Below are 24432 nucleotides of genomic sequence, written 5' to 3'. Positions count from 1 at the left end.
CTTACAGTAATGAATCAAGGACCATTTTTCTTTTTTTTTAGCTAAATTCCTTTTTTTCTTAACCTAGAAGAGATGCTATATGTACTGTATCGTAAGATGTAGTTGTTTTTTTCAAGACCTTTTAGTTCTAGTGGACTTAAACTAAACCTGACAATTGTAAAGCTTATTTGCAGGTAAGCATGTGTTCCAGGAGAAAAAAAAGTGTAATTAAAAAATGCAAATGCAATAGTCAACTAGCCAAAATCTAAATTGAACTATCAAAGAATTCTAATGAAGGCTAAATAGCCACAACACTGCGTGTTTGTGAAAGAATGCAAGTTGACCCGATGAGGAGGGCTGTACAAAGGCCTCTTGTCTCCTGATGTTAAGTCATTCCTGGTTTTGACAAGGAAAAAAGCAAGACATGAATAAACGTGTGTTTTTCAGACTTGTGCAAACAGCTTTCTGCTTCTGTGTTTGGCTTCTTAATGAGATGATATGCCATCTGATGTTACAAGTTGTAGCTCAAGTTCTTCTGTGTGTCCTGTGGTAATCTGGGACTCAACAAAAAATTTGCTTGGTCAGGATTATATTTTGTAGAATTTAAACTTATTAATTTTGCTGCAAAGTTAATTGTTTTTACCAAGCCAGCTAAGTGGCATGAATGGGGAAAAAATAAAATTCAGCTCACTACTTTTGTGGTGACTGTACAAGTCAGTAGGAATAAAGCTTCCTTTTTTTTTTTTCTCTCAAAATCCGTAGATGTGGTTTTAAATCACCTTGCCTGGTAGAAGTGGGTGGGAGTTCCAGCTGAGCAGCAGGTGCTGAAACAGGGTAGGGTCTATAAAATACAGGACTGTTTTACCAGTGGCTCCCCTCCCCTGCAGTCATACCTTGCTCTTCACTATCCCTTGATTGATTGTCACTTCAGTCTAATTTGTCCTTTTCTTTAAGATTTCCAGATTTATTGAAAAAGTTTTGCCATATGAGCTGAGCTGTTTACCATCTCACAAATAGTAGCTTTTCTGGGATGCATAAGCATTTTTCTCATTGGATTGGGTTACCCAAGTACGGATTTTTTAATTGATTTTTCTTCCAGGATCAGGGGGGGATGGTTGGATTGAAAGTGATAGGATTTGTAAACTTAACCGCAGGGAACAGAGAGCTGTTTAGCTGCTGATGGCAAGCTGGACTAGGCTATTAAAGGGAAAAGCTGAAGCAGTCAGCATGCGATAGGCAAGAACCAAGCTTGCACTGGTGGGGTGTGCTTCTGAGAACAGAGCAGAGGACTCAAAAAAATTAACGGACTTAAGACATCTCCCCAAAGCCTCACTTTTCTCCTGGACCCGAAGCTCACCACATGGGGAACAACAGGAATATTAGAAGTAAGCTGAGACATTGTGGTGAACTAAGGGGGTCTGGTGGCACTGTGACTGACCAGTGGAAGTAAATAGTTGAGGCTGTGACTGAAGCCATCTAGTTTGCATCTTGGTGGAAAGAGTTTCCCACTTAGAGGTCATCCTGGAGTTGCATTTCTAGCTTTGCAGGCAACTTCTAGAACATGTTCCTCTGTCTGTTACTATTTGCTTATTCCTCATACGCATTTTCCATGGGCATCTTCTAGAAAGTTCTGCATTTAAGATTTACCTCCTGGTTGCACTACTATAGGTGTATTCTGGTTACATCTGTCATGATGTTTCCAATTTATAACAGCATAATTATTGAGATTCATACATTGTGCATTAAATTGAAGTACTTTAGTTTAAAAGAAAATTAAAGACTTTGGCTCGTATCCTGAAAATGTTTATAATTGGGAATTATCCCAGTCAATAGAACTGGTAATTTATAGAAAGTTTGTATATGTAAATGTCCACGGGGCAAGTCCCTGTGCATGTCTACTACAATAAGCTGTTTGAGAATGTTTTGGCCACTACTGAAGTTACTTTCTCTGCTTTTTGCAGATGTCGATGAATTAACAACTATAGAACGAGAACTGACTTACAGAGTTTCTGTTCAGTCAGCAAAGTTGCTTCGTCTTCTGAAGCAGAAAGACAGGCTTTTACATAAAGTCCAGAAGAACTGTGATATTGTGACAGCTTGTTTGCAGGCAGTTTCTCAGAAACGACGTAAGTACTTTCTGTGTATGTGTGTACTAGTGTAAGTAGTTTTTCAGCTATGTGGGCAGTATTTCAGTTAAGCTCTTGCACTCGATTTAAAGTCAAGAGGCCAGGCTACGCTAGTCCTTAGATATGACTGGCTTCCAGTGATGTCAGTGGCACCTGAGGACAGGCAAAGTTCAGCTAGCTTAACGAGGTATGCTGCCGTAGCCTCAGCTTTGTGTATTGGCGTCGCACCCTTCCTGTAGGTTGTCTGCCAGACTCTTTCAGCTTTAATTCACAGAAAGCCCAAGTTGAGTTTTCTTTTAGTGTGCACGCTGTATTTAACTGTGTGCTTTCGTATGGTTATAAGGGAGATGGTAGAAATGGAAATTCTCACTGGAAACTATAGAGGGCATATGCAGTTGTCTTCCCAAAGCATTGTTAGTAGTGTGTAACTCCTTTCTATTGAGTTGATTCAAGATGAGGAGTATTAGTAAAAACAAACCTAGTTCCCGCAAACCTCTTTATCAGCACCTGTGGTTTTGGGGATTTCAGAGAGGGTGCATGGGAAAGAGGAAAAATGTTGCTCTTTAATTGTTTAGCCTTTTCTTCCAGCACAGTGAAACCTTTTTGTTTGACTTGGCAAAGTTGTCATCTAGAGATAGGCTGAAGTGCTTTTGTTAGTTCTGCTAAAGTGAAACTTTATGTAATGCCATAGGTAAAAATAAATAGAAATTATACCTTTAGAAAGGACATGTGAAAATAACCTAATGTTCCCTCTCTTATTTTTTCATTAACATGCAGCGTGACAGGTACAGAAATGTTCAGGTACAGTAAATAAAGCATGGTCTTTTCACAAAAATACCTATAGGAAATTTGAGGTGCATGTAAAAATTTTTTAAAGAATCTTACTGTAATGGCATGTGCTAATGTAGCTTAGTTAAGGGTTTGTCTATTACTGTGAAACTTAATTTTTAAGCATTTAAAAGTGTTCTTTTGTTTTACTTAAACCTAGCATGAAAGTTCTTGGCTGTCATGCACTGTGTAGGCACATTTCTTCTTCTCACCTACTCTTTTTCTTTCTCAACAGCAGCTTGATAATTGAGTCCTCAGTGCCATTAACACTCAAGCATATACTGTAGTCTCCTTTTAAATGAGACTACTTGAATTTTGCACGTGTATAAGTAATTAGAGTATTTGACTGTAAATTCTGAAGGCCTGAACATCCTGACCTCTTTTGTTAGGTAAAAACCTATCGACTGAAAGGGATATGGGATTTCATCCTAAATATGAACGTGTTTTTACAAATTTCAGGTACCATTTACACTTAAATGAATGGAGTACTGTGTTTAAAATGTGCTAGTAACAACTGAGATAGCTGAAGTTCTAAAGGAATGCAGTTTTTTACCTAATATTCCTGCATGTGCATGGATGTTTATGAAGACTATGTGTGGATTTGTGTATTACATCTCTTTAAGTGAGATATTTTTATAATTAATATAGCATATTTATCTAGTGTTAATTTTCAGCTTATATTTCTGAAAAAACACATGTATGTATTCCAGGGCACTGAAAACTTAGTTATTTCTTGCTTTAAAATCTAATTCAAAGCCTCTGGGATTTGTTAAATCACTTCTGATAACTTCAGTTGCTTTGGAATAGATTGAGACTGTGTTTTTATTGCTCAGTGTAAATGTACAAGCACTACACAGAGAATGCAGGAATAAGCATTTGCTGTAGGATTTACAACTTTAAATTTCCTGGTAGTCATGCCTTTGAGGCTCTATTTGATCAATAGCTGTCCAAAGGCAGGCACAACTGGTCGTCTTCCCTCCAACCGTTTATTCTTGTCTTTGTACTGTTTCCTGTGTAGTAGTAGGAACCCCTGTGTAGGATATAATGAATCAAATTGGAGAGGTGATCCGGTAAGATAATTCCTTTTTTCTTTTCTGTAACAGTTCCCTGTTTCTGCAGAGGGTGGTAGAGGTGGGTACACAGGAGAAGGTGATTGCTGAGAGTGACTTGAGAAGTGCAGCTGATGAGTATGTAGTTAAGTCCTAAAGTCTCAGCTAAACTGTTACGCTAACAGTGGAAAGATCTATTTTCTCCTCTTTTACCTTAAAAAAAAAAAAAAAAAGTTAATATGATGGAACATTAAAAAAAAAAATGCACACCTCCCCCCCAAAATGTAAGCAATTTTTTTTGCCCGCTAAAGCCCTTGAAACTAGATTTTCTGTAGACTACCTTCTCATTTTTAAATATCCAAAACATTATTTTGTAGAAGTTCTCGTTCTTCCAGGCTTTTCTGATTAAAGTATATACTTGCAATACAATGTTATGTGCCATAAAACTTTATAATCTGCTTTTATGTACAGCATTAACATTATGATATCCTGTAGTACTAAAATCTTTATCAAGTAAGTATGGAAGAGTTGTTAAAATATTTTTCCTTTTAAAGTATGTTTTTAGTGGCAAATTAAAATTTCTGGTGTTGCGTTATCATTCTAAAATTTCAAAATATAAATGATTCTTCAACTGATTTATATAGAGTGTCATAGTATATTTATACTGTTGTCACACTGGGAATTTTTTTTCCCTCACGTACACTGAAATCTCTATGTAGAGTTAGAACTCTAGTTTTAAATGAACCTTTAGTTCACATTCGGTTATTTGAATGCTGCCTTTAAGCAATTTGTACAGACCAATTGCGAACAAATACTGTGTCAGGAAAAGGTGGAAATTCTGTCTTGATGCTTAATTCTGGCTTTGTCAGACCCTTTCTGAATACTGCCTGAGAAAGTCACTCCTAGTGGTAACTTCAGTTAGTTAGAAAATTACGGGGCTGATAAATTTGATCCCTGTCCCTTATTTTCTGATGAGATGTCCGTCGTGCTTTATTCTGCCTCTACAGAGGAAAAAACAGGTACTGCTTAAAAAACTGCATGCTTAAAACTCTGCATGTTCAGCGTCTGCAAGTGTTGCAGACCGCACAGGGAGCCATCCACTGATCAGTCTTTGACCTGTGCTGGCTCTCTTGGTCCCTGCTCGATGCATCAAAGAGGCACGGCAGCTTTGGAAGCCCACGTCTGGGTTGCTGGTGCTTCAGGACCACCGATACCCAGCACAGAGCCTGCGGCGTTTGAACTCCTGAGTGGATAGAGTAAATGTGGAGGAATAAACAGTCGCCAGGGTTGACTTCACAACTTACTGTTTCTCATTATGCTGTTGACCCTTATCCCCGGTAGGTGATGTGTGTTTTGCATACAAATAGGTATTGCCATGGAAAGCAAAATTCACTGCATTTTGGTCAGGAGCATGAACTGAGGCAGCATAAATTGTTCTGTTGGATAAGTGCTAAAAGCAGTACACTGTGCTGTACTTCTAGCTTGTAAGGTGTATGACTGAGCAGTTGCATTTTAATAACTCTTTTTTTACCCAAATTAAAATGAAATACTCCAGTGAACAAAAGCAGTAAGAGAGAAATCACAGTGATGGCCTGATCGCAAACATGGCTTCTAGGCACACATTTCTCTTGTGGTTTTAACTTACTTGGAGTAACGAGATGCAAGTTTGTTCTGTAGCGTTGCGAACTATTTCAAATTAATCTTAGAAAGCAGAGTGCTTTATATGCTTAATTATATCATTTGAGAAAAGCAGTATTCAGTAAAAAATAAACCAAGGTTTTGCAGCTATCATCTAAAGAAAATGCAAAAGGCATCTCATTCTCTTCTGTCTTCCTGTATTTTATATAGTGACGGCTTGCTTATATTACTAAATATATTTTGACTGATCAAATTGCAAACCAGACATTCCTTGAATCACAAATTTTGATTGCCTGTCATTTTATTTATTTTTTTTTTAAAAGCATGTATTATCCATAAGTAAAATCATCCAGCTCAGTTGTAGCTCAGTCTGGCTGGAAGCAAGGAGGAATGCTTAAATCTGATTCAATATAAAATAAGCTGAAGTTATATTAACAGAAAGTTCATTAATATCCTCTTGTATTTTTAATGGAGAAATAATTTTAGCAGAAAATTTCACAAAGAGATCATTAATTTGGTGCTATGTAGCTATGGTGTTACATACCTGTAATAACCTGTAATGGGTCTCATGCTGTGTTCAGAAAGATTCTTGGTATTCTCTGTTGTAATATTTGTTTAGAAACAACGATTAAAGATAAGTATTATTCTTCTGCTATTTCAGCATTGACTCCTGTATAGAACTTTCTAAGATAACAATAAATATTAGCTTTCTAGTTTTTCTTTTTCTCCTCCTGGTTTGGTTTAATGCAGAGCCAGTAGAGGGAGACAGAATATCTTATTTCGTGCGGAGATAGAGGTGTATCTCAGGTTTTCATAGGTTGTGGCTTTCATATGCTTTCCTTAAACGTGAAGGGGAGTGCTTTACAAATGTAGTCAGGCAATAATTGGCTGGAAAGATTTAAAGTCAGGCTGTCAAAATGTTGTTCACAAAGGAAGTATTAGGTTCCATATGTGAAGTAGTTGAAAAATGACTTCTTAATTATAACTGAGGTCATTAATTCCCATGTGGTTGTGGAGGTTATTCAGAAGTTCCTGATGGAGAGAGCTGAATGTTTTGGAGTCCAACTACAGAAATTCAGAGGTTTATGTGTATACTTACTAGCAATACTTCTGATCTCTCTGAGTGCATCTTAACTGGATAGAAAGCCAGCACAACTGGAATCATCTGGGTACAGATTGGTACCCTGCATGTTCCCAGGGGATGGACAGCGTTTCCTGGTAGAAGACAGGGCTATGAGGTCTCCTCAACTTCTGAGAATGTGTTACTGTCTCTGTAGCATGAACTCTCCTCACAGGGTATGGAACTCACTCAGAGGAAACCGGGAAAGCTTTGCCTGATGTTGTAGTTGTATGAGTTGGTTAGGAGAGGACTAGGCAAGGTCACCATCATCAGGTGTCTCTGCTTAAGTGAAATTAGATGTGCAAAAGTACTTGCACATCTAGATTAAACTCCTGTTTTCTCTCTCTCCTCGCTCCTTCTCTCCAAAGTTTCTCTTTAGCCTCAGTTTTCCTGCATCTGTGTCCTGTCCCATCTTCCCCTTCTTTTTCCCTCTTGCCCTCTTTATTAGCTTTTCTCACTTGATCCTAGTCTTTAAATATTGGACTTCTCATTCCATTTTTCCCCTCCCTACATCTTGTCTACCTTGCAGTGTTTACCACTCACCCTCAGTCGGACTATTTTCCCCCTGATCTTTGAGTTTTTGTCATGTTGTTCCTTGGTCTCCTTCATATGTTTTTTGTTTTTTTCCTGCATGCAGTAATCATCTACTTACTTGTTTTCTCCATCCCTCTGCTTCCCTCAACATTTGTTGTAAAAACAAGGCAGACATTCAAAGATTTTAGCTCAAAGGATGAAATTTTGATTAAAGGTGTAAGAACAGCTTTGATACAATATACTGTGAACTGTTAGTACAGCTAATATTTATTTGGTTGAACTGGAACTTCATAAGGTTCTTGGAGGAGAGGAATTTTTTTCACAATGAGAACAATCAGCCATTGGAATAATCTCCCCAGGGAAGTGGTGGATTTCCCAACATTGGATGCTTTCAAGATTTGGCTGGACAGTGTGCTGGGCCATCTTGTCTAAACTGTGCTTTTGCTAAGAAAGGTTAGACCAGATGATCCTCAAGGTCCCTTCCAACCTGGTGTTCTGTGATACGATTCAATGATTGTCACTCTGGATCAGATGTCTCGTAACATGGGGCACATGCTTGTGTACGTGTGTAATAATTCATGCAGGTCAAATTATGCAGGTAGCTTATCTGTCTTTTCCCACTCACTTCCCAGTAGTTTGATGTACTCTTGCGGTTGTATAAATATGCTTTAACCTGGAACACTTCACTTGCTTTTTTTTTTTCTTTCTTTCTTTGTGAAGAATTGAGTTACTCAGTGCGTGCTACTACTGTGGCAATTTTGCCCTACACCCCTCCCTCCACCCCAAATCTCCATTGTTATAATTTAGGGGCCAAATTTTAAACTGGTATTTGCTTTTCATGTTCCTCACTTAAACATCTGAAGTATATGTTAAAGAGGAGGGTGTTCTGTATTAAAAATACTAATGTCTGTGCAATATCCAGTGTTGCATTTTCAATTGAAAGAGAGATTATTATGTACTTGCTGTGTTCATCTCCAAATCTTATTTAGCTTTCCAAGTGGATGTGAAACAGGTCGTTCATTTAGAAAACCATGTGTTGTTTTCAAGGTGTTGGTCTAATACACTTTAAATTTAAACTCGGTAGCTCTGGTGTTTGAAGGCAGATGAATCTGTTTCAGTAACTTTTTATAGCAGTAGATATTTAATTGATCTATCAAAAGTACATTCCTCCTTTGATGTGGTTAAAATAGGAGGTTTACTTCTTATGGAGTCTGATTTCATGTGAGTCATACTCAAATGACTCAATTGGCTGCATGTTTCAGTTCAGTAGCTTTCCTATTACCTCATCTGTATTTGTGTGCTTGTTTGCATTGCTAGTCTCTGCCCTTCCTGGGTGCTAATGAATTTGATCCTTTAAATTGATGCTGTGGCTTTTTGAAACGCATACTTAAGAAATGTTGCTTGTGGCTACTGCTTGTTTTTCCTAATTAATTGTTCTTAATTTAGTTCTACCTGATCTTTTGTCCTTTGAAGCCTTTTGGTGGAGAACGGGAAATGGAATGCAACAGAATCATGAGCTTGAAAATGTCATGGTCATCTTAAGTTGTTTGTTTAAAATGTTGGCAAAGGTAGGCTGAATTATCTGTACAATCAGTTGCCTACTTGTAGCAATACACGTGTAAGTAAATGGAATATTGCTGTTGATTTTTAATTATGGCTATTTTCATCAAACTTAGTTATGCTGCATAGAGTGAAGACTTTCTCTGTACTTATGACTCAAGATCTGGAGGTGGTCTGAGGATTGGTTAGCAAGGATTTTGTAATACATTTTATGCCCTGTGCTGGTTTGCAAGGAGTGAAGTAATGGCACAGTTAGAAAAGGAGAGAACCTGTATTGAGGGACGCCAGAGCTTGGCTCAGTGGGGATGGTAGCTGTGCGCTTGGTCCATAAGCTGCACTGGGCCACTGGGCAGTAGTTCTTTTGATCTGGATGGTGAAGTTCACCTGCGAGTCCTTGGGTATGTGCTGTGCATGAGGGAAAATGACTGTAGATGTTAAGTGTGGTCTTAACTGACTTGTTCGTTGTTATCTGGCATTATTAATAAATGGTGTGATGCTTAAAAATATTACTGGAGAACCCTTTAAAAAAGCCGCCTATAGTGGTGAATATAAAATTAAATGCCATTTGATTATCATCTTTCATTCACCTTCAGCCAGCCAAGATTCTGGGAAATCTGAAAGCTTATTCCGTTGTAATTGGAGCTTGAACTGAAAAGGATAACACTAGGCTTGGGGGAAAAGGACTGTAAACAGCATCATTCATTGCTGTGCACCAGGACGTTCAAAGAGTACGTGTATGTCATGTTTCATATTTGCTAATATAAATTAGATTGTGTATTCTGGATGTCTGTTAGTCGGTTTGGGAGAATTTGCCTTTCACAGGCTATTCTTCTAGAGAACTATTGACTGACTAAGTTCCCGGACTTAAAGTGTAATTGTGCTGCTGGTGGAATGTGCATACAGAGCATGGATCTTGTAGGCAATGAATTTTGACATCTTTGATCACTTGATGAGCAGTAGCATTGGTAAGCCCTATGGGGAGCGACCACCTCACTTCATTGTCTCCAGCCGGCTCTTCAGGATGATCTGTGCTGGCCCCAGCGAGCTGGCTGGCGTGTGAGTGCACAGAAACCCTTGGCTGGCTAATTCAAAATACGTCAGCTGACTGTCATCTTCTCTTGCTGATATTCTCCACTGTAAAAACAAAGCTGTAATATAAATTCTGAGTTGGCAAAATGTCCAATCAGTTTCCTTACAAACTTGGCAAATTGTGTGATTGTGCACATTTGGTATCCCAATTTGGCCACTTTGGGGCTAATTTCAATTTATTGACTCCAAGATGAAGTAAAATTTATTTCCTTTTCTGGTGTTCAAAAGGAGGTAATATTTTTCTTTTTTTCCTAGAAAGAAAGAGGCTGGATTTGCTGTCTGATTTGGTCGTATCTCGACTGAAAAGTTCATGTGGTCTATGCCACTGCGGAATAGCAAATTCAAAAGATGACAAAAACTAGTGCTCAGAGCAGTACAGAACCTGGAATCCTCACTTTGAGGGGAAGTCTGCTTTAAGAATACAGCAACTAAAATATCTTGTTCCAGCATGAAATGAGACTCCCACTCAGAAAAGTCAATTGCTTATGAAGCAAAATTCTGAAAGCTTACATTTTGAACTAAAATGCTTTGTTCAGATTTTGACACCTCGCCCTCTTTCATTTCATGTTATGTAATGAGCCATTTTCAAGTAAGGTGTTAAAATCTTTAATCCTAAAAAGAGTCAAAATTATGCTTTTAGCATTTGGAAATATGTTTTCATCAAAGATAACATTCTGCTGTGAAGGACTTTGCTCTCCACAAGCTGGTGTTTTGTGGCAGAGCTTTCCATTCAAGTGGTTCCAACCAACTTCGTTACTGAGTTCCTCCTGGGAACGTGCAGCCAGCCATCTCTGCAGCTTACTCCCTGGCTGCTCAGCATGGGGACTGCCAGGCTGGTTTAGGGTGCTGAGGAGCCAGGATGCATTCCTAAGCCCTATATTTTCCTTCTGCATCTTTAGGGATTATATGAATCCTTACTTTTCCACGTCACATGCTCCATCCTATGCTTATTTGTCCCTAAGTCTCACTGCTGAAGTGTCTTACCTCCATCAAAAATACCTTCCTGCCCCCCAGAACAAATGCCATCTCTTATTCCGTTGTTGGCTAATACTTGCTCAGTTCTTGAAAGTGGGTTTTATCATGGTCTCCTTCAGCTGCATTCTGAAGGATTTAACTAAGCAGACTGTCTTGGCTGCTTCAGCTAGTGGTGGGATGCAGAGGTAGGATAGCTTTTGTTGCAAACCCTGGGAGTCTGTTCAGGATCTTGGTACTTAGAGCTTCAAATGACACTGGACAGCTCAGTATCAGCAGGGGGTATAAGAATATACCCGACTGACACTATTTAAATATTATTTCACTGTTACTTTTAATATTTATGTTACATTCAGAGTTGGGGTCACTGCGGCTGGTGAATTCCTGGGGCCAGTGTGGAGCCTGCTAAGAGACCATTACCTCCTTGAGGGAGCTGCTACCTCCTGGCTCTCTGCTGCTGCTCATTTTCCAGTTTGGTGAGCTGCTGCCTCTGGAGGGGTGGGATTTTCCTGGGAGAGCCTCTGCTCATTGGCAGCTATTCAGATGGATACCCGATCAGTGGTAAAATTTGATTAGTCTAATGGTTCCCTGAAAAACTGGAAAAGCGAGGCTTTTATTCAGTCACCCTGGGATTATTGTGATTAAATGAGGTGAGGTGCTGATTTCCGCATAGGTTCAGGACGAGTGTGAACCTGAGCTCAGCCCACTCCAGCCCAGCGCCTTGGCCGTGGAGGGAGGAGTGGGGAGCACGGCCCAGCTGAGCAAAGGGCTCAACCCGCAGGTCTGTGCGCGAAAGTAGTCATGCGCTTTGCTGCGAGGCATTATCAGCATCCAGGTTATGACCTAGGAGTTCATTGCCTTAATTGGGAATACGTGAGGAAGCTGACTGTACAGCCGGTGCTGCCGAGGGCCACGTGTGAAGCAGTGATGTGCAAGAAGTGCACCTGAGTGTATTCATATTTCACAAATGCTTTAGACATGTCTGAACTGATGGCAGATCCTGTGCTCCGGTGCCTGCAGGTAGTGAGAAGCCGTGGCATCTATGGCAAACGTTGGACGATCAAGATTTGTGTGTGTAAGCTCACAGCAGGGGTGGCTGTGTGAGCTGCGTAACTATAATACCATGTCATTGCAATCTTTAATCTTTCTCTGACAAGCTTTCGGATGTGGAAACAGCCTGAGAGAAAAAGTTGTGCAATTAGATTGTATGCATAGTCTTTCACACTTGTCTGGCTTAGCACTACCTCTTCTTTTATTCTTCTGGAGATTACACTTAAGTCCAAGTAACTGTGCTGTTCTTTTTCCTAATGAAATGTGGTGGTTTTTCATTTTCTTACACCGTTGTGAACTTGTAGGAGGGTTAATGGGGCTTCATTGAAACTGCCTAGCAGGGTACGTGGCCTTCAAGTAACACAGATGCATTTTATCTCCGAATATGGCACACGCTAAACATTCTTTGGTTGAGTTAGTCTTTGAAGAAAAGATATCCTGGATACTGAAGATGAAATGGAGGATAACAGCTGCTTGGGATAATTAGTGCTAGGAATAAACTGATTTATGGAGCATCAGGCAGTGCTAGCAGCTATGTTTCTGCAGCTTTGTGAGATAAGCTTGACATTTAAAAACAAGATGCTGGAAAAGTAGCCTCTGAACTTAATCTGTTTGGATCAATAGTCCTGCTTTTAATTCTGTGCTGGAGCAGCTCTGGAGGAAGAGTTAAATGAGAACGTCAGATTTTAAAATGCTTTTCTCCTTGAAGCTGTGAATAACCCGAATTTGACTTACTGAGCAGTAAATGAGTGCTCTTCACATACCCTTGAAATCCATGGAAGTCCATGTTCCATCTTCCTGTTAAATCATCTTACTAGAACACTTTCTAAAAAGAAGGTGACACAAACCTATCATTTATATCTTTCTTAGTAAAAATTGGAAACCTCTTGCTATGTTTTGCCAGCAGTGAAAGAGCTTCTAAATTTAGTTCCCTATAAATTATAGTCACCTCCCTAAAATCACAGCAACCTGGTACTGATCAATATGTTTTCCCTGCCATCCATACAATGCATATGGCCAAAATACAGAGTGTGAACAGTTTTTGGTTCTTGGGTTGGATTAGGCATCATTGAGAGCTAACAGTTTAATGTGGGGTTTTGTTGGGTTTGTTTTGGTTTGGTTTTTTTTTTCCAGTATGTTACTGCTAATTTCTTATCTCATCCAGTGGTCATTAGCAGCAGTAGCTATTGGGCCTTAGATCCCGGAGACTAAAGGAAATCAGAATGGGGAGATAATCAATGTACAGAGCTGATCTTTTTTTAAAAAAAAGAATAGTAATATGAGGTATTAAATATTGCTAATGTTTATAGTAATGCCTAGAGAGGCCCACCGAAGTCAGGAACCTAATGAGCTGGTCACTGGACAAACACATGATACAAGGATCTCTTAAAACAAACTGAATGAGACAAGACTACATGAGGGGTGGTAGAAGCAGCACATGTTCAGGGGAGTGAAGTGAGTTGTCCCAAGCCATTCAGTAGTAAATAAACAATGGGAGCTTTGCTGTTATCAAAACTCATGCTTGCGTGGTGTTGTACATGTTCAAAATCAATTTTAATGGCTTAAGGCATCAGTATTAAATGAGCCTTTGATTAATCTTAAACACATTCAATTCAATAAACTTGTCCTGTAACAGTGGGTCATGAACTGAAATTTTGTCATGTTACTGTTGAATAAAAAAGCTTGAAGTAGTAATGTCGTTGTGACTAGTAACTGTTTACTCCTCTTCATCTTACTCACGAACTTCAGGAAAAAAACTGTCTCTGTGTCAAACTTGCTTAAATGACTAATGTACATACTTTTTTTTTCAGGAAGGGGAGGTGGTAGTTTGAGGTTTGTTGGCTTTGTTAGCTGCTTCCTTTTCCAACAGTTCCAGAACGTCCTCTGTGAAGCTATGGCCCACATGGGAGATGAAGAGACTTAGGTGGTCTGGAGGACTTGGGGTTGCAATAGCTTCACATACGTGCAAAACTTCATGGGAAAGTTTCCATTTATTTACAGAAATAGTGGCATCTGCAGATGGGAACCAATGTATATGTGATCAAAGAACTTGAGTGGTATTGGATGAATTCTGTACTGACTGATGAAGATTTGCGGTTCCAAGAGCTCTATGGGGCTTATATGATCTTCTCTTGGAGTGAACCCCATTGCCCTCTCCAACTCCAGAAGGGGTTTTGTTTTCATTTCTGTCTTACAGAGCTCTTTCTGCAGAGGCCATGTGTACTGGGAGATGGAGGATCTGTCCTGGAAGCAGGACTCCGTTATCCTTGGTCACTGCAGGAACAACCTGTCTCTTTGCCGCATGTCTAATGAAAGCCTTGCACAGCCTGAGCCTTGTCTTTAATGGATGTCCTTAACATTACTGCAAATAAGTAGTAAACAACATATAAAAACTTTTATGTATAAACATGGTCCTGTTCCCTTTAGTCATTTTTCTAACTTTGGCAATTACTTTTTAATCTAAGATCTGTGATAGTGTTCTGTCTGTGGATAAATCTTGTCTTGGGGACCTAGGATGGTTTTGCTTTAGTTAATTATTTTGGGGGGATTAAAATCTTGCAGTTTCTGAAACAGCAGTTCAGGCTAATGAAGCCTAATCCACGCTGTAAAATTCAATTTCTATGCTAGGTGCTGAGCAAATAATCAGATTTTAAGAAAAGAAGAGCAGCTCAGTGTTAGAGCTAGAAACCTGCGATCTGCTATGACCTCCATTCTTCTGCAAATATCTTAAGCATGCCTACAAATCATACCTGTCAGAATTCTTTTTTCATACGTTGCATTAGTTGTGCTGAATTGGTGATTTGTTTTTTTAAAATGACCGCGTAGCATTTAAGCGAGATCCTGAGGTGTGAATACTGGCCAAGATACGCATTCACTTTATATTGGTTAGTGAGGTTAGGGAACATTTCTTAATTTTTATAATCATGCTTTTCAGCAATATTTTTATGTAGGCCTCTTCGTAATATGTTCCTTACCAATATATTTGTAATTCTGTGCTTCAGTAGAGACAGTTAAATTCTCTGACCAAAAAAAAGAGCATATGGTCCCTGAGACCTTGCTTCATTTCATTACCTTGCATTTAGTTTAAAAGGTCCTTCATATATGCTTTATTGAGCACGTAAGCATTGCTATGACTTTTATTCTAGTTGTTAACTTTAGACTTTATGCTACAGCAGTTAAAATATATTGTTACTTTAGCAGTCTTTGCATGACATGTCCTCTGCCTTGCTTATGAGATGCAACTGTCTGCTTAATGTAACTGCGTATGATCTGCTTTACTGTTATAGTCGGCACGTGAAGGTGATAAGTAAAATAAATTGGCTCCCCACCCTCCCCTTTATTTTCTTCATCAGAACAACACAGATCACTGTGCTCCTCAAATGGCAATTATAACTTTAGAGTTTATACAGTTTAACCAAATTAGAAAGAAATAACGAAAAACCTGGATGCTGTTGTTTAATTCTGCCCCCCTACCCCAATTTCACAACATGAGAAGATCCATCCTCTTACTTATCTATCATTTTTCTCCAATTAAGAGCTTGTTAGAAGCATTTGGGACATAGAAAGCTTCTGCAAACTTTTTTTTTCCCCCTGGGTGTACTTTTGTCCTTTTGGAACATGTTTGTACATAAGTGTTCACACGAGTGCTAGGTGCCTAAGCTTCCCGTACGGTCATTGCAGGTCTACTCAATGTGTTCCTCTCATTGCTTTCATATCCAAAGCTCTTCACAACCTACTCTTCTCTGTTGTCACATCCTTGTCACTTCTTGTTCAGTATTCAAGGTTAGCTCATGCCTCCTACCTCCATCCCACGCTTAACATTTTAAAACGAGCACCTTCTCAATTTCCCCCCGTGGTGGTATTTCCTTGTAGATGTTTAGCCTGGTTGACCTTGAGTTGATTAAAACCTAATCCCTCAGCCATCTTATTGACTTTTTGCTGCCTCCTTGTTCTCCTTCACGTGTGTCCCTTGGTACTCATCTTTGCCATGAAGCCTACGGAAACACAGTAGCAGCTCTTACATTAACGCTGCTGTTCACCATGCTTTTCAGTATCTCGCTGTCTCCCTGTGCTCCTCCATATGCTAATATGTTTTATTTTCTATTATTTCTTTCTTTTAAAGCAAGCAGTCTTTTTTTTTATTTTGCTGTGCTTGTACAGCACCTACTACAATAATACTGCAGCCCAGAATTAGGATTTAATGGGCCCTGCAGTGAATACAAATAGTTTTCATAGAATATCAGGCTTACTCAGTTGTGCAAGTTTGTTGTCCTCTATTACTGGTATAATAAGGGGAACTAACTTAATCCTGTCTTGTGATCAACCAATATTATATTTAAATTCCTTTTTGTTTCCTGTGTGGATAGTTCCATGTTATATCTCTTCCATGTCCTTTCAGCCATCGAAACTTATGTTAAGATCAAGGTTTCCACATTGCATCTATTTTGTAATGTCAGAGTAGTTTTTCTCTTTTCCTTCTGAAATATTTGAGGTGCCTTTGATCTGTGGCATATGATGTTTAAAAATCATTACTTGCTTTCTACTTTTCAGGAATTCTTTCAATTCTTTCCTGTTAAGCTCTGAGAACAGCCACTTCCCAGTGATGGGCCTGGAGTGAAATAGGTCACCATTTGTACTCAGCCCATTGGCACTGGTTGTTGTCGCTTGTGTGCTCAGGGTTGCTGTGTTATCAGCAAGGCAATTTTAACTTTAGAGTTTATTTATACAGTTTAACCAAATTAGAAAGAAATAACGAAAAACCTGGATGCTGTTGTTTAATTCTGCCCCCCTACCCCAATTTCACAACATGAGAAGATCCATCCTCTTACTTATCTATCATTTTTCTCCAATTAAGAGCTTGTTAGAAGCATTTGGGACATAGAAAGCTGCTGCAAACTTTTTTTTTCCCCCTGGGTGTACTTTTGTCCTTTTGGAACATGTTTGTACATAAGTGTTCACACGAGTGCTAGGTGCCTAAGCTTCCCGTACGGTCATTGCAGGTCTACTCAATGTGTTCCTCTCATTGCTTTCATATCCAAAGCTCTTCACAACCTACTCTTCTCTGTTGTCACATCCTTGTCACTTCTTGTTCAGTATTCAAGGTTAGCTCATGCCTCCTACCTCCATCCCACGCTTAACATTTTAAAACGAGCACCTTCTCAATTTCCCCCCGTGGTGGTATTTCCTTGTAGATGTTTAGCCTGGTTGACCTTGAGTTGATTAAAACCTAATCCCTCAGCCATCTTATTGACTTTTTGCTGCCTCCTTGTTCTCCTTCACGTGTGTCCCTTGGTACTTATCTTCGCCATGAAGCCTACGGAAACACAGTAGCAGCTCTTACATTAACGCTGCTGTTCACCATGCTTTTCAGTATCTCGCTGTCTCCCTGTGCTCCTCCATATGCTAATATGTTTTATTTTCTATTATTTCTTTCTTTTAAAGCAAGCAGTCTTTTTTTTTATTTTGCTGTGCTTGTACAGCACCTACTACAATAATACTGCAGCCCAGAATTAGGATTTAATGGGCCCTGCAGTGAATACAAATAGTTTTCATAGAATATCAGGCTTACTCAGTTGTGCAAGTTTGTTGTCCTCTATTACTGGTATAATAAGGGGAACTAACTTAATCCTGTCTTGTGATCAACCAATATTATATTTAAATTCCTTTTTGTTTCCTGTGTGGATAGTTCTGTGTTATATCTCTTCCATGTCCTTTCAGTGCAGCCATCGAACTCCTTTTTGTTTCCTGTGTGGATAGTTCCATGTTATATCTCTTCCATGTCCTTTCAGCCATCGAAACTTATGTTAAGATCAAGGTTTCCACATTGCATCTATTTTGTAATGTCAGAGTAGTTTTTCTCTTTTCCTTCTGAAATATTTGAGGTGCCTTTGATCTGTGGCATATGATGTTTAAAAAAACATTACTTGCTTTCTACTTTTCAGGAATTCTTTCAATTCTTTCCTGTTAAGCTCTGAGAACAGCCACTTCCCAGTGATGGGCCTGGAGTGAAATAGGTCACCATTTGTACTCAGCCCATTGGCACTGGTTGTTGTCGCTTGTGTGCTCAGGGTTGCTGTGTTATCAGCAAATTTAATTCTTCCATCCTCAAAACCAGTTTTGCCTAGGAACTCCAGATGCTGGAGAATACTAGCTTTTTAATGGTGTGATGGTGAGAGTTGGTGAGGAGAGTTAATAATCTGTGACATAAAGCATTTGAATATTAACATATTCCTAGCTTTCAGTGTGATTGTGTTGTAGGGACAGGTTTAAGAAAAGCTTGTAGATTACTGCTGAGTGGTTTTCTAAAGAACTTGGGAAAACAGGATCTTTGTACTGTACTGGATTGTGTATAGGTCTGGCAGACAAGTACATGCGGTTCTGCTATTGCTGTCTTAGCCCTGGCACTCTACAGATGTCAAGTCTTTCTGCACCTCCCTCGTTCATGAAAACAGCTATGTCTTCACAAATGGAGACGGGTTATGGGCAGGTTCAAGGGATTTACAGGCACATCTGTACTTCTGTTTTAGCAACCTGTGATGCTTTTGAGGGCTTTCATATTCTCACCCACACGATCCTATTGAATAAGCATCTCATGCTACTCTGAGAACAACCTACAAATGGAAGGACTGCAGTCAGCAGCCTTACCTGCACTGATTCACTGCCTGTGAATGCGGTGCCTCCCCAGATGGGAAACTGGTCATTACAGCTCCATCCCATTGTTTTGTAAGCTGCTAAAAACTGCTTTCACAACTGATTTACAGATGCCTTCATTACAGATGTATGATATTTCAACTGTTTTTGCTGACGCTGGGAAGATTTGGCATACTTCTCGGGTTGTATCTTATCTGGCAAATATTTCGAGAAGCAATATGATTATGAATATTATTCAACTTGTAAATACACTTGCTAGGTGTAACTGTCCATCACTCCAAAAGATAAATTACAAGACACGTTTGTGGGTAGCTGATGTTGAGGTGAAGGAGAGCTGGCTCTATTGAAGGGACTTTCCCTTTTTCTCTGCCTTTGTCAACAGTCATTGATCCTGTCCTGTGTATGCACATGTGTAGTACAGAACACAGGAGTGGGTAATGTGTATGGGAGAGAAGGAGCAGAGTGACAAAAAAATACTAAAGATCGTAACAAAGAATCTTGAGTTGGAAGGTCTCCCTTGGTCAAATCCTGATTGTGATAAGCTGAAGGATCATGTAGCACGTATACGGTTGTGAGCTTCTTACAGGAGCTTTTACAGTAGTAATAGTCTTGCAGATTAATTTCCTGTTGAAAGTTATACCCTACACTAAGCAGTGCTATTTTAATGATGTTCTCTGGATCAGTTCTCAATAGATATGGCTAAACAATGTGAAGGCAATGTTCTCTTTCAGGCATCTTAGCTATAAACAAGGCCTCATGGCCAGAGTGCACTCTCTAATAAGCAAATACCCCGGATACTCTCTAGTTTGTCTTAAATGCTCCAAGAACAAGTGGGCTGGCTTAAGGCTTCCTTCAAGAGAAGGTACCGTTAAAGAGTACTTACTATGCTGTCAGTTTTTCAAGGGGGAAATAAGAAGGCTATGTGCCTGAAGTCTAAAGGAAGAGGAAGCATTGGACTAGAATTAGGCGTGTTTGGATTTCTTTCTCAGCTCTGCTTCACACTTCCTGAGACTAATCATTTCAGTCTTGGTTCTTGATTCCTGGAAATCATAGATGTTATTTCCTGTCCATTGTGTAGTTTATATTTGCACTGAATAGCTTTGTAGGCAAGGATTGGCTCTGGTCTTTTTGTCCGTGATATCTAATATAGGACACAGTGAGGTCCTGACCTCTTTTGTGACATTTATGTACAAAATGATACAAATGATGACTAATGCAATGGAAAAGTTTAAAATACTCATGCTGTGTTGATGAGACTGCGGTGTGTCAACACACTGCACCATTTTCCTGACCGCTGCTTGTTGAAAGTCCATAAAATAACTTCTCTAGGCACAAATACAGTAGCAAAACTTAATTTTTCTATCAGTTCTGGAACCATTCTTTGTCCAGTAAAAACAACCCTGGCTGGCTTGTCTGAGAGCAGAGACCAGCTTGGTGGCAGAACTGAATCTGTTAGTCCAAAATAACGTTTCTCCTGTCCACACAGATCTGTGACACAGTGGACAGATCAGTCCACTCTTACCCGTAGACTGTCTTGTCCTGTACTCGTGCATCTGTGGCTATGTGAAACAATGCTACAGGCTCTGTGCTTTTGGTGGTCCACACGATAGTTACAGCTAGCTGGTAGATCAGAGCGTTTGCTCGGCTGCAGTGTCTGAGGTAGCAAGCCAGTAAGAGAGCCTGTAGAGCAGTACTGGCAGTGCGGGAGGTGATGCTCTACTTGCAGGCTGAGGTGGGAGGAGTGATGGACTGTGCCACCTTGCGGGCTCTCGGGTTCAAGGACGTGAACTGTAGCATCGTGAACTGTAGCATCACTGTAGCACCTGTGCCCCTTCAGTGTCAAAGACCCAACAAGCCAGAAGCCTCTTTTCAAGCTGTCAGAGGTGGCTCCATCTTGTGCGTTGGAGGAGTGTGAAACTCCAGGTGGGTCATGCTTGTTTTTAGGCTTTTAGGATCAAGCAGAAGAAAGTGGAGATGTTTTTAGCACGAGGGGGATGTTTTATAATAGAACACATATAGAACTGGGTGGGATAGGAATTTTGTGCTTCAGTGGTGAAGATGGGTTAATGTATTTCCTTAAATGTATTCAAAATTGTTTTGCTTCCTGGGAGAATTTTAAACTGCCTTATCCTTTTTTCCTTCCAAAGTGGACATACTTCATTCCGTGTGTTTTCTCTTATATACTACAATTTGAAAGTGAAATCTTTTCTCTTTGGAAGCTCATGGTGAACTGGAATGTACATCAGAACATGTGTTGGGTACAGATTTAAAATTTCTTGATTTGCTAATTTCTGTGGTAATGGGTTTACATTTTCTGGTTACATTTTGAGGGCTCCTAAAGGTAGTATATGAAACTCTGGGGCTTAGCAGACAATGGCCCTATGATGTGGTCAATACAGTAAGTTTTGCCTTGTGGTGCAATACATTTCTATTTTCCCCCCCCCTTACCCTATTGATATATACATGCTTTCTGATATTTGCTGTATCAGCAGCTGGTGTACTGATGCTGCCTAAACATTATTTCTGAAATGCTTTGGGATGAAACATATGACAATATTATCATACAATATATTTATTATAATATGGTTTTCTTTCATTGGTATGTGTTGTTTTGAGTATTTTTGCAAACACAGGTGTCCAGCAGTGTGGCAAACAAGCTTTCGTCCCAAACTGTCATCATTTTACTGGAATGTTGTGATGCAAATCAGAATTCAAGGAGGTCATACACTTTTCTGTGAAATAAAGGGGAGGACATGGTGCTTATGAAATACAGTGACCCAGCTGAAGATGTGTTACCATTTTTAGCCTTTTGTGTACATTCAGTTGCCTTTGCACACATCAGAAGAGAACCAGTGAACTGTGCCTTCCGTTGATCCTAGGTTTGGGTAGTTGAAGCTCCACGCAAACAAACTTGTCCTTTTCTTTAACAGCAAGATCGGTGTGTGGCCCCGTTTCTGCTGCTGTTCCTGTTGCTGTCCCATCTGCTTGTGCTCGTTTTCTCTTTCTAGCTTCATACTTCTTATGAAGTATGCTCTGCCTTAAAAAGGCATAGTTAGCAGGTGGTGGTAAGACTGAAAAGAGATACAAAATGAGGAGGTAAGATTTTTCAGAAAGTGACTCTATTGTGTGGGAGGGAATAAATGAACTATGGGGGGGTGGGGAGCCAAGTCTCAGGTTGATTACTACAGAATATCTAGAGCTGTAATATCTGGGCTAGCCAAAATGTGTTTGGGTTTTTTTAAATCCTTTCTGAGTGTTATCTGTCTTGTCAGTAATTGCAGGTGAGGGCTTGTGGATGTGGGCAGACCTCTCTGCAGTTGGTGGATCAAACTAGATTCGTGATGGCTAGTAACATCTTAGGGTTCAAATTTGTTGCATTTTCACCAACTTGAAACTATGGTGATTTGTCTGTGAACTGTAGTGTTCTATACACTTTGAAATTTCCCCATAATTGAAGACTATTACAACTTAACAGTGGCAAATTTATACAAGCTGCTGATATGCAGTGTCAAGCTTAGATGTCTGCAAGTCTAGGGAGTGGTGCAGGACATGTCTTGCCGCAGGCAAATTAGAGGCTTTGCCTGATCAGTGGTTAAAACCCAGACTTTTCTAAAAGCTAGGCTCTTACCCTTAAGATATGTATATGTATGCTTAATGGGAGGCTTATCCGTGTTTCTCAATTCCATTTGTGCTAATCATCCGGTGAGTCATCATACCCATTAATATGGCTTGGCTTCTTCATTTTGTCTCCTGAACTTCATTTTTGCATTTTTTTTCTTAAGATTAATGTTGCATTAATTGATTGGCATGCGGGAAAGCGTCCTTAATGGTATGCTGGTCTTTAGAAGTAGCCATTTCCCAAGTCACAGAATGATTGTCCTGATTGTTTCCAGTTTTCTTATAGAGTGACAAAATGACAAGTAGGAGAAATAGCAGTAACAAGGACACCAAATTCTCACTTCGGTTATTCTCATTAGTTAAATATTGGTGTCTTTCTTGGACCTGATTTGTAATTGTTTAAAAATTGAAGGTAACATAAGATTATGTGCAGTTTAGTGGGATGACAGATTCTCACTGTACTTCTCCCAAGTAACAAGTGATAGGACAAGAGGAAATGGCCTCAAGTTGCGCCCAGGGAGGTTTAGATTGGATATTTGGAAAAATTTCTTGCCCAAAAGGATTATCAAACATTGGAACAGGCTGTCCAGGGAAGTAGTAGAATCGCCACCCCTGGAGGTGGTAGATGTGGTGCTGAAGGACGTGTTTTAGTGGTGGTTTTTGGCAGTGTTAGGTTGATGGTTGGACTTGATGACCTTAAAGATCCCTTCCAGCCTAGTTGATTCTATGATAATGAGTGCTTCCTGAAACTTTGGCTACGGCTCCCAAGACTTTGGCAACGGCATGTGGTGTTGGGTTAGCCAGTCTTGAAACGATCCAAGAACGATGTGGTTCTATTTGCCTATGGTGCTTAAGGAAGAGGAGAATAATATTAGAGAGATTACATGGTTATTTCTGTATTTAAATGTTTCTATTACAGTCCCGTTGGTACAATCTGTACACCTAGGGAGATTAATTCATTTCAAATTTCATGCTTTAACCACTAAATCATCATCTCCAGCTGGCACTGAAATAAAGTGATTTGCATCATCTACATCAGCAGGGAAGTGTCACCTTTGTTAAAAAAAGAACCACCGACACACAGACTTAATTATCTATTCAGAGTGCAAGCTAGCAGCTCAAATGTAGTGACTTTTTTCCAAAACCAAACCAGATATTTAAAGAGGCATGATCAAAATCGTGCTTCTCTGAAAAATTAACAGTAATTTCTAGGGATACCTATAACTGATCTTAAAAAAAGGCTTGCTTCTGTGTTTTTTATTGGGTGTCTTTTATATAATTGGCTTCGCTGTTTATGTGTTGCCAGTTTTCTCCTATCTTTGTAATGTGGCTGAGAAAAACATCTTTAATAAAGGAGCGAATTGTTGTTTCAAAGTTAAAGATGTTGGCAGGTAGCGTCAGACTTCTGGTAGGTTTGTCTCTGAGGCCGGTTAATGTGGTGTGATAAATCTGCTCTCCTTCCACCGAAACATTGAGTGGTTTAGATTGTAAAAGCTATCATTATTTCAATTACTTTTCCTTCTTGTCAATCACACCAGTAGTTTGAAATTCGTTATCAAACCCCTTTTAAGATGCTGTTAGGTCAAATAGCACTGGAAAAAGCATCTAATAAAATGCTGTTGAATAGCTTCTTTTAACTACTTAGCACATGGTGTGTCATTAGTAATAAGTGCAGTTGCAGTTTAGGTTTGTAGAAAAGGCTGTTATTTTAGTTCAGGATGTTCAAAGTCTCTGTGCTGGAGAGCCAGAAACACAGAACCTCTGCAGCCCGCTGGCTCTTGCTGCTGCCGGGGCTGTCCCTAAGCAGCCCTGGCCGCAGGACGGGACCCCAGCGTGCCCTGGCACCGAGACGCTCTTACATCCATCGCTCTCCCCTTGCTCCACGGCCTGGTAGTGCTTGTGGGACTCCTTCCCAGGACAGCTTTTTGAGCCGGGCAGCGGGACTATCCATCTATACGTGTCCAGCTGGAGGCCAGAATCTCACTTGAGAAATCTCTTTTTGCTGGATGTTTAGCTCCTTTCGTTCTCGGCAGAAATGTCAGTATTGCCCCGCGTAGCAGTGAGAGCTGCGGGTATGGCGTGTGCTGGGTGACCTGTGTGCAGCCCGGGGGCCGCGCTGCCCTCCCGCCGCCCTTCCCCACCGCTGAACCCCGCCGCCTCCTTTATTTCTAACCAGAGCCGCTGGCACCCCCAGCCTGATGCAGCCCCGGGGGGGCTG

The 24432-nt window shown here is 40.0% G+C and overlaps 1 protein-coding gene across 1 annotated transcript in view; it reads left to right on the top strand.

The window, feature by feature from the left end:
- The first annotated feature begins 1339 nt into the window (after positions 1-1339).
- TBC1D30 (TBC1 domain family, member 30) overlaps positions 1340-24432 on the top strand; it is a 53920-nt gene continuing 30827 nt past the window's right edge. Inside the window, exons 1-2 of the mRNA XM_009887840.1 lie at positions 1340-1364; positions 1941-2105. Coding sequence (XP_009886142.1) covers positions 1340-1364; positions 1941-2105 — 190 coding nt within the window. The remainder of the gene's footprint in view (positions 1365-1940; positions 2106-24432) is intronic.

The sequence above is a fragment of the Charadrius vociferus genome, unplaced genomic scaffold (genome assembly GCF_000708025.1).
Source record: "Charadrius vociferus isolate BGI_N301 unplaced genomic scaffold, ASM70802v2 scaffold125, whole genome shotgun sequence".
Taxonomy (NCBI): domain Eukaryota; kingdom Metazoa; phylum Chordata; class Aves; order Charadriiformes; family Charadriidae; genus Charadrius; species Charadrius vociferus.
This window is presented reverse-complemented; position numbering and strand designations above follow the sequence as displayed.